At 37.5% G+C, this 18,097-nt stretch overlaps 1 protein-coding gene across 3 annotated transcripts; it reads left to right on the top strand.

Annotated features, from left to right (window-relative positions):
- The first annotated feature begins 2,186 nt into the window (after positions 1–2,186).
- Positions 2,187–11,928, top strand: LOC130727753 (uncharacterized). Of its 3 annotated transcripts, XR_009015458.1 has the most exons (5): positions 2,187–3,364; positions 3,990–4,087; positions 4,197–4,268; positions 9,384–9,461; positions 11,074–11,928. XR_009015458.1 is itself a non-coding variant. In XM_057579027.1 (4 exons), exons 2-4 carry the CDS (start codon positions 4,190–4,192, stop codon positions 11,526–11,528), a joined length of 612 nt encoding a protein of 203 aa, XP_057435010.1. In that variant the 5' UTR covers positions 2,259–3,364; positions 3,990–4,189; the 3' UTR covers positions 11,529–11,928. The 3 variants fall into 3 exon arrangements, 2 of the variants coding, with proteins under 2 accessions (XP_057435010.1, XP_057435081.1); XM_057579027.1 differs by having other exon boundaries at positions 2,259–3,364; positions 3,990–4,268; XM_057579098.1 differs by having other exon boundaries at positions 2,259–3,364; positions 3,981–4,268.
- Positions 11,929–18,097: the final 6,169 nt, after the last annotated feature.

The raw sequence follows: 18,097 nt of genomic DNA, 5'->3' as shown, positions 1-18,097 counted from the left end.
TTCTTGTATATGGCTTTTTGACTCTAAACTCACATAAATTAGGGCTGATGCTTTAAATTGACAGCTCTGTTAGGCATGATCAAACTATGTTTTACATGACTTCATTGTTGTCAAGAAATGAGGGGGTATCATTGCCAAAAGCTATTATATATCACTTGTAAGGTGTGTAACCCTGTAGTTAAACGACTAAATTTAGCTAATAAAACTTGGATATTTAGACAGTTAGACTGGTGCATATAATAGTGTATTATGCGTAACGAGTGACTCATAGAAGGAAAGGATTGGAGGGAGAAAGAGAGGGAGAGAGAGAGTTTTTAAAAATTATAGGGGCCATGGGTTGGCACTAGCCTACAGGATTTTGTGGGGCTTCTGTTCATGTGAGTTTTTCTTGTATATGGCTTTTTGACTCTAAACTCACATAAATTAGGGCTGGTGCTTTAAATTGACAGCTCTGTTAGGCATGATCAAACTATGTTTTACATGACTTCATTGTTGTCAAGAAATGAGGGGGTATCATTGCCAAAAGCTATTATATATCACTTGTAAGGTGTGTAACCCTGTAGTTAAACGACTAAATTTAGCTAATAAAACTTGGATATTTAGACAGTTAGACTGGTGCATATAATAGTGTATTATGCGTAACGAGTGACTCATAGAAGGAAAGGATTGCATCAAACACTTCAAAGTTATTAGAAAAGATTAAAAAGAATAAATTAGTTACTTTAACTTCTTTCCAAGTGGCATGCATTAGCATGTTTTTTTTTTTTTTTGTAACAAAAAATTCTTAGAAAGATTGGATAATTGTGGTGAATAAATAACAATTCGAAGTACAATTTCAGTTTGAACTTCTACTTACAAAATATAACTAGCTATCTAGTGTTTAATTTTCCGCACTTCCGAGTTTAGATTCCCGGTGCCTCTGTCAAAAAACACTTACCCGGATATGCCATTTACTTCATAGGATTTGAATTTGAAAAGTCTTCTACAATGCCTTTCCCATCAAAGGCATCAAAAAAGAAAAAGTTTTTTAGGGGGTCTCCTTTCCCAGAAATAGCTTTGATAACCTCATGTCCAAGGATTCCCCCAATAATAGCACAAACTGGAGGAAATTCATTTGTATTTGCCACCAATCCCTCAAGAAGAGTATCAGGCACATGAGATTCATTGAGAGATTGTGCAGTCTCGTGCATTAGCATGTTACCTTGTTACTTGAAAATCAGATTTATATATGTTGTAAAAGGACAACTACAAATTGAAGATGATAATGATAATTTCTATAGTGGAAATATTAATTAATTAGTTAGGTTATTACGTTTTGGGAAATGAAATGTTTAGATTATGGTGCTTGCTACGATACCACAACACTTGTGTGGGTATGATACACGAAAAGGTTGTGGACCAATCACATCCTCCGTATTTAAAAAGAAAAAAATGAAAATATAAATTATTTTTGTTGTGAACCAATCACATCCTTCATGTATGATACATTGTGGGTATCATAGAAACCACCTTAGATTATAGATGTACATACAATTAGGCAGGTAGGTCACTCTACTAGGACTTGAACTTTGTTTATGATGCTTTAATTTATGATCTTTACCTTTTTTTCTTTACTCTCAAACTGTGATGCATGGGTACGGCTGTTTTGGCCGCGTACCTACCCGGTACGCATACGCTGTGGGTAGGTACCCGGTACCTACCCGTTCCAAAAAAAAAAAAAATGGTTCCGGCTTAAAACGACGACGTTTTGCCTTTTTTTTTCCTGACTCAAAACGACGTTGTTTTGGCCTTTATATTTTTTTTTCCTGGCTCAAAACGACGACGTTTTGCCTTTTTTTTTTGCATAATTTGTTTATATTTAAATATTATGTATATTTTATTATATATTATATTTAAAAAATATAATATATCTAACGTACCCGTACCCCTATTTTTTCAAAATTCACGTACCGCGTACCCAATACCGTACCCGTACCGGGTACCGTACCCGTACCCGTGGCAGCGTATACCTTTTTCTTTCTTACTCTCAAATTTGAATGGCACATATACCTTACGTGTATTTCCATTAGCAACGGCATGCTTCATGGATCACCTGGCATCAAAGAATTCTTGGAAAAAGAAAAGTTACAATTTGCACCAAATAGGCAATATATATAGAAAAGAGGGAGCAAGAGTAAATGGAAGAAGAACACAAGACTGGAAACAAGAAAGGGATTGCACAATGCTTTCTTCATATTTGATTGGGACCAAGTTGCTGAAAATTAAAAAGGGAACCAAGTGCAATAGTGCATACAAAAGAAAGGAAACGATAACACGAAACCAGAACACATGACTTCACTTTTGATCACACAACTTAAACTCCATTATTAATTACTGCTTTTTCCAAAGGAGCTAGGACACTTCTACATTGCCCTAGCCTTTCACCTCCATTCAACTTCCTTTCATCTCCTAAGAGCCGCAACACCTTAAACAAACTCCTCCCACCATATACCATCACTTCTTCCATCCCCTGACCTCCAAAACTACCAATTCACTACCCATGGCATCATACCACAAAACCCATCCTCCATGAATACTTCATCATCTTCCACCATAAACTCCCTTTTCTTCAATACTTCATTCCCTTTCCTCCTACAACCCATAGCAAATCATCATCTCTCTTTAAATCACCATGAAAATACCCGGTTTGTTACCTCAAACTCCTTCTCCTCACCATCAAAGAAATCAAAACCCTCATGACTACCAACTTCCCCTGCCACTGAACCACCAAGCAACAACCAAGCCCTTCACCCAACCACAACTTTGAACTTTCCCCTTCATGAAGCCACTCCAACAGTACCTCAACCTGGCAAGCCACTACCTTCAAACCATCAAGCCATCTTAGAACCGCACCACCACCGATCTGAACGTCCCCGTTCACCATAGCCAGAAGGAAAAGATGAAAGGAAGAATAAAAACTCCAACATCACGCACCACACGCAACCCAAACCACAATTATTCAGAGAGGGAGGTGAAAGAAAACCCCACACACCGGAAACCACCACCGCAGCCACCATTCAGAACCTGCAAGCTCGGTCCAGCAGCTACCTTCACTGGAAGCCAACCGTTACCTCCAAACCAAAAACCACTACATCCATCGACCACCACCACCGTGGGACCCCATCGGAAGCACCACCGCCGCCACTAAACCCAAGCCTTGTCTTTCTCCCCTCCGATCCACCCAGGATCCATTGCCGGAGACCACTGCATCCTGCAGCCACCGCAGTGACCGGCCATGACGTCGTCTCTTGATCTGCAGCCTGTGTCAGAAATGACATTCTATGATAGGGAGGAATCCTTTACTAATTCAAAGAAAGGGATTAAGGTACCAGATCATCCATCTCTGCTCCTTCTTTATATATGTTATTGTGGCAACAAAATATGTGTGTTGTTTGGTTTAGATATTTCCTTTTCAAAATATGGCTTATAAAAACCCAAAAACATTCATAAACTATCAAAATCCAAAAATACCTTTATCAAAGCTTTTAAAAATTAAGTTGAGCAGGAGCAGTAACAAGAAAAGAGGAAGGTACCCCTAAGATAAATAGCGTTGAGAAGTGAGAACCAACACTTTAACTCACAAATTACAAAATAAATAAAAAATTGTTGGCTTTGGCTTCGTAGTACTATTTATACACTACTAATTAATAAACCCTGCACCGCACCGCACTATAATTTCTGTAAGCTTCTCTTCTCTATGTTTATGTCCAAATGTGACCATTCTGCAATATTTTTTGTTCACTTCACTTTCTTGCATGTCATTTGATGTTTAGTAACTTCAACAGGTTAGAATACAATTATCAATTTATGCTGCATGATAAAATAAATTATCAATTTATAATTATCAATTTATGCTGCATGACAAAATAAATTAAGCATGATTGAAAATCACATAACAGAAAGTGTTGGCTCAGAAGCTAATTTGAGTTACCATCACTTAGTTATATCAGGTAAGCGGCGGCAGTGGCTGTATTATAGACGGTGGAGGAGACGATGGGAAGAAGAGACGAAGCACAGTGAGAGAAACACTGATAAGAGAGAATGTGAGGTGGGATTTATTTACCAGTTTTTGATTTTTTTTTTTCATTTTGCTTCGTTTTATTTCATTAATAATGATCATGGTTTTTTCACTTTTTGGTTTCATGGGAAAATGAAAGGAAAAAAACTATACACGAGAAAACAAAAAAGCGGATGGAATTCGGGTAACGAACGCACTCAATTCAGAGCAGGTATTACTTGTTTTTATTTTTTATTTTTATAGTATATACCATGTTGAAAATTCCTTTTTTAAAATAGGGCACTACACCTCTCTACCATTCAGTTCATTATTTAAATTAGTATTTAGTATAGAAAAGACTAAATTATAAACTATAAGTAAAAATTATGACACTTAAGACTAAAAGTATAAAGCCTCTTCAATTTTTATATGAGTGACATGGGTGAGACGCCTTCGGAGTGTTCGCGGGTACCCCGGAGACCGTTGCATCCTGCAGCCGCCGTAGTGATCGGCCATGACAAATTTCTCTGTAAAATAAAAATTGTTAAGTAAGAATTTTATAAATAATTATCAGTTTTGTTAGCATAGTTATTTTCCCTGTTTTTTTTTTGTAAGTAGGAAAATTAAACGACACAACTACAAGACACTGACATCCTCCTAAACTAGTTGAATGACCCGTGCAAAGCACGAGTGACTTTTATTATATAATGTCTAAAAAATTTGTCATATTATATTTTTGTAATTTTTATAATTTTTAATTGCATAAATATGTAAATATTTGTCAGAATTTTTGTTTTGTTAAATTACTCTCACATTTTCGACCCGAGTGTGGTGAGTGCGGGTCTTAGAAATCGAACTCTCAACCTAAGAGTTCAAACAACCACTTGTTAGAGATAAATATTTAAATTTGATTTTTTATGGATTTTATATATTAATATTTCGTAAACAATAAGATGTTAATATAATGTTAATTGAGAAAAATCTTTTGGATGATTATTTTATATAAGATATTTACATTTAAAATCATTATTATAAGAGTTCGTTTGGTACGTCGTACTAAATATGATAGTATAAACTTATACAATAAATATGAGTTTATCCATTGTTTGGTTCTTATATTGTATTGTATAGACTAATCCATGAATCTAATATTATACATTAAAATGATTTATTATTTAATCCACCATATAAATAATGATAAGACCTGATAATATTGTGACGTATAATCTACTTGCCACAACTACCACCACCATTGCCACAACAATTGATGTCGTCATTGTCATTGCCACTCTCACTGTTGTTTCCGCCATCGCCACCACCACATTAACCGCCACCAACTCTACTCCCATAATAACCACCACCCGCTGCCACCACCACCTTTCACTGCGACCACCACCACACTACAACGTTGCGGCCACTACAACCACTACCGCCGCCACCACCACCACCACCACAACCAACTCCACCACCACCCTCATCACCTCCTCGACACCCTCCATTACCGTCATCACCACTACCACCACCACCACTCTACTGCCACCACCCACCACCATCACTGCCACTACCACCTCTACTACCACAAACAACACCCTTCGCAACTGCCACCATCGTTGTCGTCCTTGTCATCGTCATTGTCGCAACCACTGTCCCATAACACTACCATTATCACCACCACCATTACCACCACTGCCATGACCACAACCGTATCCACCTCTGACTTATGTTATATAAAATAAAATGTAGAGTTTGTGTATTATTATATTTTTCATCTTTTCATAATTTTTAGTTGCACAAATATATAAATTTTGTTGATAAACATAAATATATACATGTTTGTTACAAATATATACACGTAGAAAAGAAATGTATAAAATTGGTTCTTCGAACGCCATCTGGACAAATAGAAGATTTGGATCATCTCATGTGACAAGATTTTTTTTTAAGCTTAAGCAAAAATCCATTAAAGTATAAAACAGATATGGGAACAACCTCTCCCATGTGAGGTTAGACACAAATAAGATAAAATGTTGTTCCAATCACCAAAAACAAAATAAAACATACTCATATATAACCTTAAGCTAATTTAAATCAACCCCTAACAATAAGAAGCCAGCAAGGAACAATAACCCTTCAAGGATTGTCTACGACGAACCAAAAGTAAGGTCCTTACCCCGTTTCAACATTCAATACAGCACCACACATCCCATCCTCATCCGTCAATCTAATAGATCGATAGGATATTAAAATTTAGAAAGTTTAAATAAATATATACTCCCTTAAATAATTATAATTATGTAAAAGAATTTCATAATAATAATATTTATTGCTTTAAATTTATATTATTTAAATTAAATCGTAAAATGCAACTCAGCACAACAATAAAAAATTAATATTGTAGAGCACTGTAAAAATTAAAATAAAAGATTCAACGTTGCGAGGGGAAGATGTACCGTGTGAAAAACCTCGAAGATTTACAACATCAAACACACCCAAATAATAAAACTGAATTTATTCTTAAAGCTCAAACTATTTAATCAACCTTTTCGCAATTATAGACATTGGTGTAATTTTTCTTATATTGACAATTTATTGTATTTAATTGAAAGTGGTGGAATGCTTTACTCATGCCCGAAGACACTTTCAGGATTGGCATTTATATTCACAAAAATGTTGAAGGTATCCTTGAAATAAAGATCTAAGTATTTCACATATGACATGAAAAATCATCTTTAAAAACTGTAAAATTTCATGGCTCTATGCATTATCTTAAAAAAATTGAATCACAAAGTGCTCTAACAATAGAACAGAAAGAAAGAGTGTGATCAATAGAATAAAAACACACATGTCACACTTTAGAATCAGATTAATGCAGGACAATGTATAAAAAGAAAAAACAAAATATTTTATCAATTATAAAACACATGGTATGAATTGAACAATATTTTAAAAAAGGAGAGGCCACTAACATAAACCATACACCTTTCTCATCCAAATTAAAAATTTCATAAAAATTAAAATAAAAAACATTTCAAATATATGTGATAAAAAAACATTTTTAAAATCTTTAATTTGCTAAACGTAAAATTAAACATTTAATTTATAATTTTTCATCATTTTCGCAATATTTTCAAATGCATAGTTTAATGTAAAATTAATAATGAAATATATAAGATTCAATTATTTTGGAAATATTTGAAACTTCCAATTATGATTTCATAGGCCATTTCAAAAAAAATTATGATTTCATAGGTAATGGTTACATAAAAAAACTGAAAATATAATTTTGAATTAAATAAGACCATAATAAATGAGTCATTATTGTATGTGGTGACAAAAAAATAGAATGACCATTTTTTTTCTTGGAGGGAAAAGTGATGAATTTGGAAGTACCATGTGTCATAGACCTTCTAGAAGAAAACCTTCATGAACAATCTCAACAAGAGGAGTAGGCAAATCTATGACAGTTGTAAGACCCAAGTTTTTAAGTTTTGGATAAGGGAATAAAATACAAGAGTTTATTGGATGAAATAAATTTATGAAAGAGAAGGTTCAGGAAAAGTCCAAGGATTATATCAAAACCGATAAAAGTTATAGCACGACTAACGTTCGCCTAATCTTAGGTCGAAGACCCTAGTGAATAGTTAATTTATACTTTAGGACACGATGGAAACTAATTCCAAAAATCTTCAGAGAAATATTAGAATTTCTCTTATTCGTCTATAAACAAGTATTTCGACGCGAAACCCTGGAACGTACGAACGTTGAATTCCAATTCTCGGAAGTTTGCCGAAACGGAATCCCTGATAGTTCAAAAACCCTAAAATCGACGGACGATGAAGACTTGTTCTATTCGGAGCTTCAAATGAAGATTCCACCCGCGATCGCCTACTTCTCTCGTTGTTTCTAATCTTTCTTCAGAAGGAAGTTTTCTCATCCGACATCCACTGCAAAAAGTAACTTATCGGGTAAAAAGGTTTTACACCGATTTTGCATTAGTCACCTAAAATACAAGGAAACCTCTGTTGAGTTTTGGAATTCTGTCGCCAAAACCTATCTTAGAACTCACGGAGAATGAAGCCGGAAAAATAGGAATCATTCTTATATTTTTATTTTAACTCTATGAGTTAAATCCTCCGGTATCTAAACTAATCTGTACCGGTTTACAAAATATCTTCTCAAAATATCTCCCTAAAATATCTATTCGTTCTTATCCAATCTTTGATAAATATCTATTCGTTCTTATCCAATCTTTGATAAATATCTATTCGTTCTTATCCAATCTTTGATAAATATCTATTCGTTCTTATCCAATCTTTGATAAATATCTATTCGTTCTTATCCAATTTCTGATAAATATCTATTCAACCTTATCCGATCCTTGATAAATATCTACTCATCCTTATCTAATCTCTACAAAATATCTTTACAAAATATCTTTACCAAAATATCTTCTCAAAAATATCTATCCATCCTTATCCATCCACCAATGCATCCTTATCCAAACTTTGCAAAATATCTCCATTTCCTTCACTATATATAGGTTATAAGCTAGAAAATGAAAATTTTGCAAAACTCACCCATTTCTTTCCCCAAAACCGCGGCCAAGAGAGGAGAAGATGAGGAAGTTGATCTTCGCGAATTCTTGCCCGTTTGCTTCACCGATCGTTGCTAATCGAAGACCTTGAGGTAGGTAAACTATATCTCTCTTCTGATCGTCGTTTCTGTCGACTTCTCCTAAGTCTTTATGTGTCCAAAGTTTTGAGGTTTTTGGAAAATTGTCCAAATAGCTTGATTTCTTTGTCTAAACATCTTCCCTACGTGCTCAGGAGCACTTCTGTCGGATTAGTTTTTTCGTAATGTCGCCGGAATTCCGCCGGAATCAATTCTACCTCAAATACCCATTTTGGGGCAAAGTCTCAATCTTTTAGCTTAGAACTCTCGACTTGGCTTAGTGCTAGTAGGATTAGTTGTCATAAACGTCGTTGTTGACGTCCCCATCCAATTTGTTTTTCAAAAATCCAGTTTTGAAATTCTGAGTTTAAAATAATGACCAAACTACCCCTATGTCAGTTTTCGATCCGAAAATTTTTCCGAGCTTAGATCCGCCTTAGTTACGACTTATGATAACCTAGGAACCAAGTTTGATCCAAGAAAAATCGACCCTCCCAATTAGGAAAAGTGGCCGAGAGCTATACCAAGGGGGGGAGAAAATTCGACTTTTTCGAAAACTTGTCCTAACGCGTTAGATTGGCGTACCACGGAGTTGTAGTGTTCCGTGTGACCCTAGGACTTATTGTTTGCTGAGTTTCTGACTCATTGTGATTGATTTCTGTGAAATTTCTTTAAGGCTCGTTTGAGGAATTCGGAGGACTTGAGGAGGAAGATCGTGAAGGAAAGTTCAAGGAGCGAGCTGGAAAATCAACAGGTGAGGGCTACTCTCTGAATTACTAGATAATGCTTTAGGTGTCGACGAATTCGACTTGATTTATGTGTTATGCACTTAATTGCTAATTGCCTGAAATGATTTCTGAGGCTTCGGCCGATCTTGTAGAGTACTTGATGCCATGATATTGTGTGCTAAATGATTCACATGTTATGTGCTAAATGGTTAATCTAGGATGTGTCGGAATATGCTGTTTATGTTTATTGATTGAGCTGATTTATTTATGTTACTCCACTTATATCTGTTATGCTTCAGAGTGAGGATAACGGGCACGTCATGCCGATTTTACTTTGGGATTTTGGGAAAGTTTGATGGGACGGACCGAGGTTCGTACCCTATTATTGTTTTATGGATCAAGACCTTCTCTAAGGAAAATGAGTTTGAAAATGATATTGGAAAAACCCCATTTGAATTCATGTAAGAACTTGGGTTGTTCTGTCTAAGGCAAGAAGGGCTTTTAATGAGGCATTGTGCCCGGCCAGCTTACCTGGGAACTTCTCGGGCCATTACTTGGGTGATGATGGACCTTTTGTTTTGAGACCATCTCCAGGGAATCATTGGAATTATGGGATCTTTGAAACTAATAGGATTAGAGACGAAACTTAAACAATTTCATAATGAACCTCCATAATGTATTAAACAAACTCAAAACCCTTAATATAATGATAAAAGACTCAGACGAAAGTTTAGGGCTCGAATATTAGTTTTGAAAAATGAGAAGTGTCGTCGAGTCCAAGTCTTGAGGAAACTTACAAGTTTCCGAGTATGCTTATACTCTTTCGCTCGATGAGCAGTTTAATGTTTGGCTATCTAAAGTTTAGCCGGAGACTATAAGTTTCCAAGTACTTCGGTACCTTTTCGCTCGATGAGCAGTTTATTGATTGGCTATCTAAAGTTTAGCCGGGAACCATGAGTTCCAAAGTACATTCTTCTTCTTTTGATTAATTCATTTTGTCGCAGAATCGACGTTTGCCTTAGGGTAGGCTTTTTAGAGACAATAAGTTAGCTAGAACACGTGACGACGTGTCGAGTGAGGTCGGAGACGTTGTTTGGCTAATCACTTGCATTCATGCACTCATTTTGAGGTTAATACACGGCGGATTACCGGACCTCGGTGGATTCCAAAATGGTCATAAGACCCGGATTTCCATATTTAGGACACTACGGTGGTCCTTAGTAGTAGACGGAATGGCAAACCTACGGGTTCACTGCTGATCTGACTACTTTTGTGTGGTGTAAAAGGCGCCCGAGCGGAATGGTCCCACTTTGGCCGGTGTTAGGGCTGACTCGATGGTGTCCATCCTTCTTCCGGAATGCATTTTGTTACCCAGCATTGCATTTCATGCAACATACATGCTGACTTAGTTGCTGAGTGTGATTGGTACCTGTTTATCCTACTTGAGGCATGCTAATTGTTATTATGATCTTTATATTCATTGTGATATATGCAACCCTAGGATGTTATCCCTAAACGTATAAGCCTGAGAGGCTAAATAATTATTACCCTATATATCTGGTTTTATTATTTATATAATTCTTTGGAGTTGACCCTCGCGTCTTCTGTGTGTGTTTGGGCGGACTACGCCATTGTCAGTTGAGTATGGCGGACTGGTACGAGACGGTCGTCCCTTCGGGGGGGGGACCAGGTTTGAGATGTTGGACCAAGACACCCCGGGCTCATGGGTGGTCGACCCCGCCGGCCACCGAGCTATCTATTCAGGGCGAATAATGGAGGATCGCATTGACCGGATGCCAAGCCTGACGCACGGAGTCTGGAGGCACTACACTATCAGCTTCAACTTGCCACCGGGTGTACACTGCGGACCTGGACTGGGAGTGCCACCACCACCGTCGCCTTCGGACGACGAGTACCCCTCGGAGGAGGTGCCTGTGGGAGGGACTTCTTCAGGCACTAGTTCACCCACTGTCGCGGCTGCTATAGACTTGGGATCGGGTGCAGAACCCGCTCGACCAGCTGTGGAGACCGATGCAGTCATCGACATAGTCGTCTTGGATTTAGATTCAGACGACGATCTTGGGGATGCATAGTTGGGATTAGTGTAGGAGTAGCGTCTTGGCTCTGATGTTCAGTCTTTCGTTTTGGGTAGGGTAGGTCCCCGACCTTTAGCTTTTCTTGTGGTTCTCTTTACGGAAATCACAGAGAGTTGGTTGGACTAGGGGGTCTTGTTTTAGGCCATCTGGGCTGACTTATTCTCATTTTGAGGGTTTGTGTTGCAGACACTTAACCTTTTCTTTTGGATTGTACCTTTTGCCTTCGGGCGTTACTCTATTTTGCTGTCCGTCACTGGAGAGTTACTCGTGACGTGGTTTACTACTTACAGCGGGGGCTGTAACTATTATTGTATATTAGTTTTGTTATCTTCTGTTGTCAAGCTCTATTTCTTTCAGTTTTAATTTTGTATTATCGAGAAAAAAAATATTCACGTTTTTCCGCATTAAGTATTTCTTTTGGTTACGAAAGTGACGCCACCGAAATCGGGGTGTTACAACAGTACATTGTAAACCCAACCCAATTCCTGCCAGACAATCCGTCGGTTTATTTTTTGTTGTATACATATTTTCCCTGTTGATAAAATTATTTATTTAAACATTGAAAACATAATTTATTAGTTAGTAAAATAATTTAAATATTAGTAAAAGTATTTGTGTATTCATTGAAAGAATAATTTTCTATGAAAATTTAATTTAAATTAATTTTGAATAAATAAAGATATAACTAATCTCTATATAATATAAGAAACCATTATTTTTAAAAATATAATTTTTGTTAGCATATGTATTTTCCCCATTGATTCATGAAATTATTTATTTAAACACTAAAAAATACCTTATTTAAATAATTTATTAGTTAACCAAAATAGTTCAAATAGTTTTTGTATGTAGAAAATAAAAAGATGCAGAAAAAAAAGGCAATATAGTTCAAATATTAATCAAATTATTTAGTTTTTTTTTGGGAAAGAATTGAAGAAGCAATTTAGATAACTCCAAATAGTACATGGATGGATACAGTAGCTAAGAAAGACAAAGGATAAAAACCAAGGTTATTCAAACTACAAACAAAAATTACCAATAATACATTTTAAATAACTATATATACACTCTATTAATTATTAAATAATACTTATAATTATATAACACACCAAAAATACATCATTCTAATATATTAACGCACGTAAGAGGTAAACGGTTATTTTCTTCGTGCCAATGTCTATTCCCTAGGCTATAATTCAAAAGGTACAAAAGTTTGGTCCAAAGCTATATATTTTAACAATAAATCCGATGTAAAAAAAAATATTCACATAAAGTCGTACACCAAACTGACAGAAGTGAAGGAACCAAGAGCTGTGCAGCGCATGAAAAAGTCAAAAGAGGGACACGTGTCGCCGCCTGAGCATGAAGATTTATAATCGGTTTAAACGGTCAACCGTCGGTTTTCTGGTTTTTACCGGTTTTCACAATTTTTGTCCGATTTTCTTCTCATCTGATTTATGGCAAGGACCGAATTGGTCGGTGGTTCGGTTCCCGGTCTCACCGGCCGGTCCGGTCCTGTTTTAATATCACTGATAAAAACATAGAAAACAGACTAGAACAATGATAATTAACACTGAAATGCAAAAGCTAAACTAGAAAGCTAGTAAAACTAAAGAAGCGACTGCAGCAAGACTCTCCAACACAGGAAGAAGCAGAACTTGAGCACGAGGAAACACCATTCTCCAGCCTGAACAAGAACCTTCAGCAATGGCAAAACAACAAGCATGCCTCAGTACAAGAAGATGGTCGCAAACCACCCTAAATGGCACCAATAATTGGCCCACGAACAGAACCAAAACATCAACATCCTGCATTCCAAAACAGCTACAACACCTTCCTAGTAAAAAGACCACAGCCGAACCCTACACAACAAAGGCCAGCACCAACCTATAACTGAACAGAATATGAGAGGCTAACACACCACAAACCAGACCAGAAAAGGTAGGAAAAGAGGAAAAACCAGACAGAATTCAAAGCAAGCATTCTGCATCAACCTCACTACAACATATACCAGATTTGGTCCTCCCTATTGCACCTAGTTTTAGTAATTCGCAATGTGATTTGATTCCCTATAAATCTGGTTAACCCCGAGACAATCCACATCAATGCAAAGGAGGTAGATGAGATTTAAATCCTGTATAAGTTTTAACGTTCTACTGACTTTAGAATTAACCTAACCTACCGCAAAGGAAGAGTCACTTTCAATCAAAGTATGCTTCAGTTGGAACTGTTTACAGAAGATTAGAGCGTGAAGAATGGCTTTCACTTCGGCTTCAAAAGCCCATAACAAGCATGTTCCTTTGGAGAAGACACTTATAGTTTGTCTCATCGAGTTTCGCAAGACACCAACAATGCCGCTCTTACCCGGAGTCCCATGCCCGGAACCATCGACATTGAATTTCAACACTCCATCGGGCGGAAGCGACCAACAATTCAGCCTTTGCCTTCTAGGGGAATGGAGATCAAGATTAACAAAGTTCAAGAGAAAATCGTTACCGGAAAAAGGCACTCCTTCCACCAAGCCTTAATCCACCATGCAACCTGAGATAAATGAAGATCCTATACCACCTCTATAACCACATGGGATCTGTTCCTCCAGAAGCAATTCAACATCCAAGAGATAACATTCACACAGGTGTTGAAAAGCAAAGGTGATAAAGGGTCACCTTGCCTAAGTCCTTTTTCAATGGAGAAAAAATCGGTGGGAGGTCTATTTACCAAAATAGCCAAGGTTCCTATAGACAGATATCCATGAATCCAAGAAATCTATCACGAGCCGAACCCCATAATCTGAAGCATATTGAAAAGAAAACTCCAATCAATGTTGTCATAGGCTTTAGAGAAATTCGGTTTCAAGAGTAGTCCCCCACTATCCCTTTTCTTCATCAAGTCCACCACCTCATTGGCACTCATAATCATAGGCAACCACTTCCTCTCTTCCTTTTTGACCTTTTCCAATGCTAACTTAAGTCGCTGATTTTCAGCCAGTGCTTCATTGCGCTCTTGAATTCTAAGGGGCCTTATGTACCTGCAACATCTTTCCTTTCTCTTGCCCTTTAGTTTTCTGCCTTCGGAGATCTGTCCTTGTTTGAGCATTCATGGATGTATCCTTCAATCCAAACACAAAGAACCAATCCAATCCATTACTTACCATATGTTCCTTTGTTCTTCACTGGTGTGACGACACCTTCCACCCTCCAGTCCACGCAACAAGGCACGGTGACATTTTCATATCTGAATGAGGTAGACCACATGACTTTAGAGGCCTTCAGCCCATTTCTTTGTGCTCCGATCTCGTCATTAGTGAGATCAGCAAACTCATTCAATCCAAGTTTGTAAGATTTTCTTGCTTTGTTGGAGGCTTCTATGTAATCCACATTTTTCTTGAAGATATCAAGCCTTCTAAGTCTTTCTTCCTCATCCTTGTAGACTCTACTGTGTTCAGCACACCACCTCTCATGCCTCACCTTGATGGAGGTATCTTGGAATCGAAACATGTCCCCCACTAAGAGTAGCAATATGGCAATCATTGCACATGAAATTTCGTGTGCAGCAATATGACAACAATTGCACATGAAATTTCGTATGCAGTGGTTGTCATATTAAATAGGAATTTGGTGGGCAGTGGTTGTCATATTGCTACTCTTTGAGAGGGCCTTTTTTAATTCCAAGATGTCTCCATCGAGGTGAGGCATGAGAGGTGGTGTGCTGAACACAGTAGAGTCTACAAGGATGAGGAAGAAAAACTTAGAAGTCTTGATATCTTCAAGAAGAAGGTGGTTTACATAGCAGCCTCCAACAAAGCAGGAAAATCTTACAAAATTGGATTGAATGAGTTTGCTGATCTCACAAATGACAAGATCAGAGCACAAAGAAATGGACTGAAAGCCTCCAAAGTCATGAGGTCAACCTCATTCAAATATGAAAATGTCACGGTGCCTTGCTGGGTGGATTGAAGGGAGGAAGGAGTTGTCACAAAAGTGAAGAACTAATGAACAAGTGGTAAGTAATGGAATGGATTGGTTCTTGTGGTTTGGATTGAAGGATACGTCCATGAATCCAAGAAGAACGTGTCTAACTGAGCCGCATAATCTGAAGCATATTGAGAAGAAAACTCCAATCAATGTTGTCAAAGGCTTTATAGAAATCAAGTTTCAGGAGTAAGCCCCCACAATCCCTTCTCTTCATTGATTCCACCACCTCATTGGCACTCATAATCAACGATACCGCCACCTCATCTTTTTTCTTCCTTTTTGACCTTTTCCAATGCTTTCTTAAGTCGCTGATTTTCAGCCAGTGCTACGTTTTGCTCTTGAATTCTAAGGAGCCTTATGTGTCTGGAGCATTTTTCCTTTCTCTTTCCCTTTTGTTTGTCGCTGTCAAAGATTTCTCCTTGTTTCAGCATTCTAATTTGATTCGATTCATAAGACTTACGAATGTTTGATAAGAATGAATCTTGAGATTTCTTTGAAGAAGTGAATATCATTCTCTTGATCTCGCATGTTTGATGGTAAACTTAATCGCAGTCAATTTTTGCTACAATCGATTAGCTGTTGTTCTGATAAGTAAATAAAACTCCTTGTTTTGAGTTTGCGAGATCCTTCTATTTAACCAACAACAGAGAAAGCCGATCAAGCTCAAACAAATATAAAGTAAATGAGCAATTGCAAAAGATAAAACAACTTGCTCTAAAACTTACGTATCCTACAATCCAAACCACAAGAACCAATCCACATGTTCCTTGGTTCTTCACTGGTGTGACGACTCCTTCCCCCCTCCATTCCACGCAGCAAGGCACAGTGACATTTTCATATCTGAATGAGGTTGACCTCATGACTTAGGAGGCCTTCACTCCATTTCTTTGTGCTCTAATCTCGTCATTTGTGAGATCAGCAAACTCATTCAATCCAAATTTGTAGGATTTTCCTGCTTTGTTGGAGGCTTCTATGTAATCCACATTTTTCTTGAAGATATCAAGCCTTCTAAGTCTTTCTTCCTCATCCTTGTAGACTCTACTGTGTTCAGCACACCACCTCTCATGCCTCACCTCGATGGAGGCATCTTGGAATCGAAACATGCCCCCACTAAGAGTAGCAATATGGCAATCATTGCACATGAAATTTCGTGTGCAGCAATATGACAACAATTGCACATGAAATTTCGTGTGCAGTTGTTGTCATATTAAATAGGAATTTGGTGGGCAATGGTTGTCATATTGCTACTCTCTGTGAGGGCCTTTTTTTATTCCAAGATGTCTCCATCGAGGTGAGGCATGAGAGGTGGTGTGCTCAACACGGTAGATTCTACAAGGATGAGCAAGAAAGACTTAGAAGTCTTGATATCGTCAAGGAGAATGTGGTTTACATAGCAGACTCCAGCAAAGTAGGATATTCTTACAGACTTGGATTGAATGAGTTTGCTGATCTCACAAATAACGAGATCTGAGCACGAAGAAATTGACTGAAGGCCTCCAAAGTCATGAGGTCAACCTCATTCAAATATGAAAATGTCTCGGTGCCTTGCTGGGTGGACTGAAGGGAGGAAGGAGTCGTCACACCAGTGAAGAACCAATGAACAAGTGGTAAGTAATGGAATGGATTGGTTCTTGTGGTTTGGATTGAAGGATACTTCCATGAATCCAAGAAGAACGTGTCTAACCGAGCCGCATAATCTGAAGCATATTGAGAAGAAAACTCCAATCAATGTTGTCAAAGGCTTTATAGAAATCAAGTTTCAGGAGTAAGCCCCCACAATCCCTTCTCTTCATCGATTCCACCATCTCATTGGCACTCATAATCAACGATACCACCACCTCATCTTTTTTTCTTCCTTTTTGACCTTTTCAAATGCATTCTTAAGTCGCTGATTTTCAGCCTGTGCTACGTTTTGCTCTTGAATTCTAAGGAGCCTTATGTGTCTGGAGCATTTTTCCTTTCTCTTGCCCTTTTGTTTGTCGCTGTCAAAGATTTCTCCTTGTTTCAGCATTCTAATTTGATTCGATTCATAAGACTTACGAATGTTTGATAAGAATGAATCTTGAGATTACATTGACGAAGTGAATATCATTCTCTTGATCTCGCATGTTTGATGGTAAACTTAATCGCAGTCAATTTTTGCTACAATCGATTAGCTGTTGTTCTGATAAGTAAATAAAACTCCTTGTTTTGAGTTTGCGAGATCCTTCTATTTAACCAACAACAGAGAAAGCCGATCAAGCTCAAACAAATATAAAGTAAATGAGCAATTGCAAAAGATGAAACAACTTGCTCTAAAACTTACGTATCCTACAATCCAAACCACAAGAACCAATCCACATGTTCCTTGGTTCTTCACTGGGGTGACGACTCCTTCCCCCCTCCATTCCACGCAGCAAGGCACAGTGACATTTTCATATCTGAATGAGGTTGACCTCATGACTTTGGAGGCCTTCAGTCCATTTCTTTGTGCTCTAATCTCGTCATTTGTGAGATCAGCAAACTCATTCAATCCAAATTTGTAGGATTTTCCTGCTTTGTTGGAGGCTTCTATGTAATCCACATTCTTCTTGAAGATATCAAGCCTTCCAA

The sequence above is a fragment of the Lotus japonicus genome, chromosome 1, assembly GCF_012489685.1.
Source record: "Lotus japonicus ecotype B-129 chromosome 1, LjGifu_v1.2".
NCBI classification, from domain to species: domain Eukaryota; kingdom Viridiplantae; phylum Streptophyta; class Magnoliopsida; order Fabales; family Fabaceae; genus Lotus; species Lotus japonicus.
The sequence above is the reverse complement of the archived record's forward strand: the minus strand, read 5'-3'. Positions and strand labels throughout refer to the sequence as shown.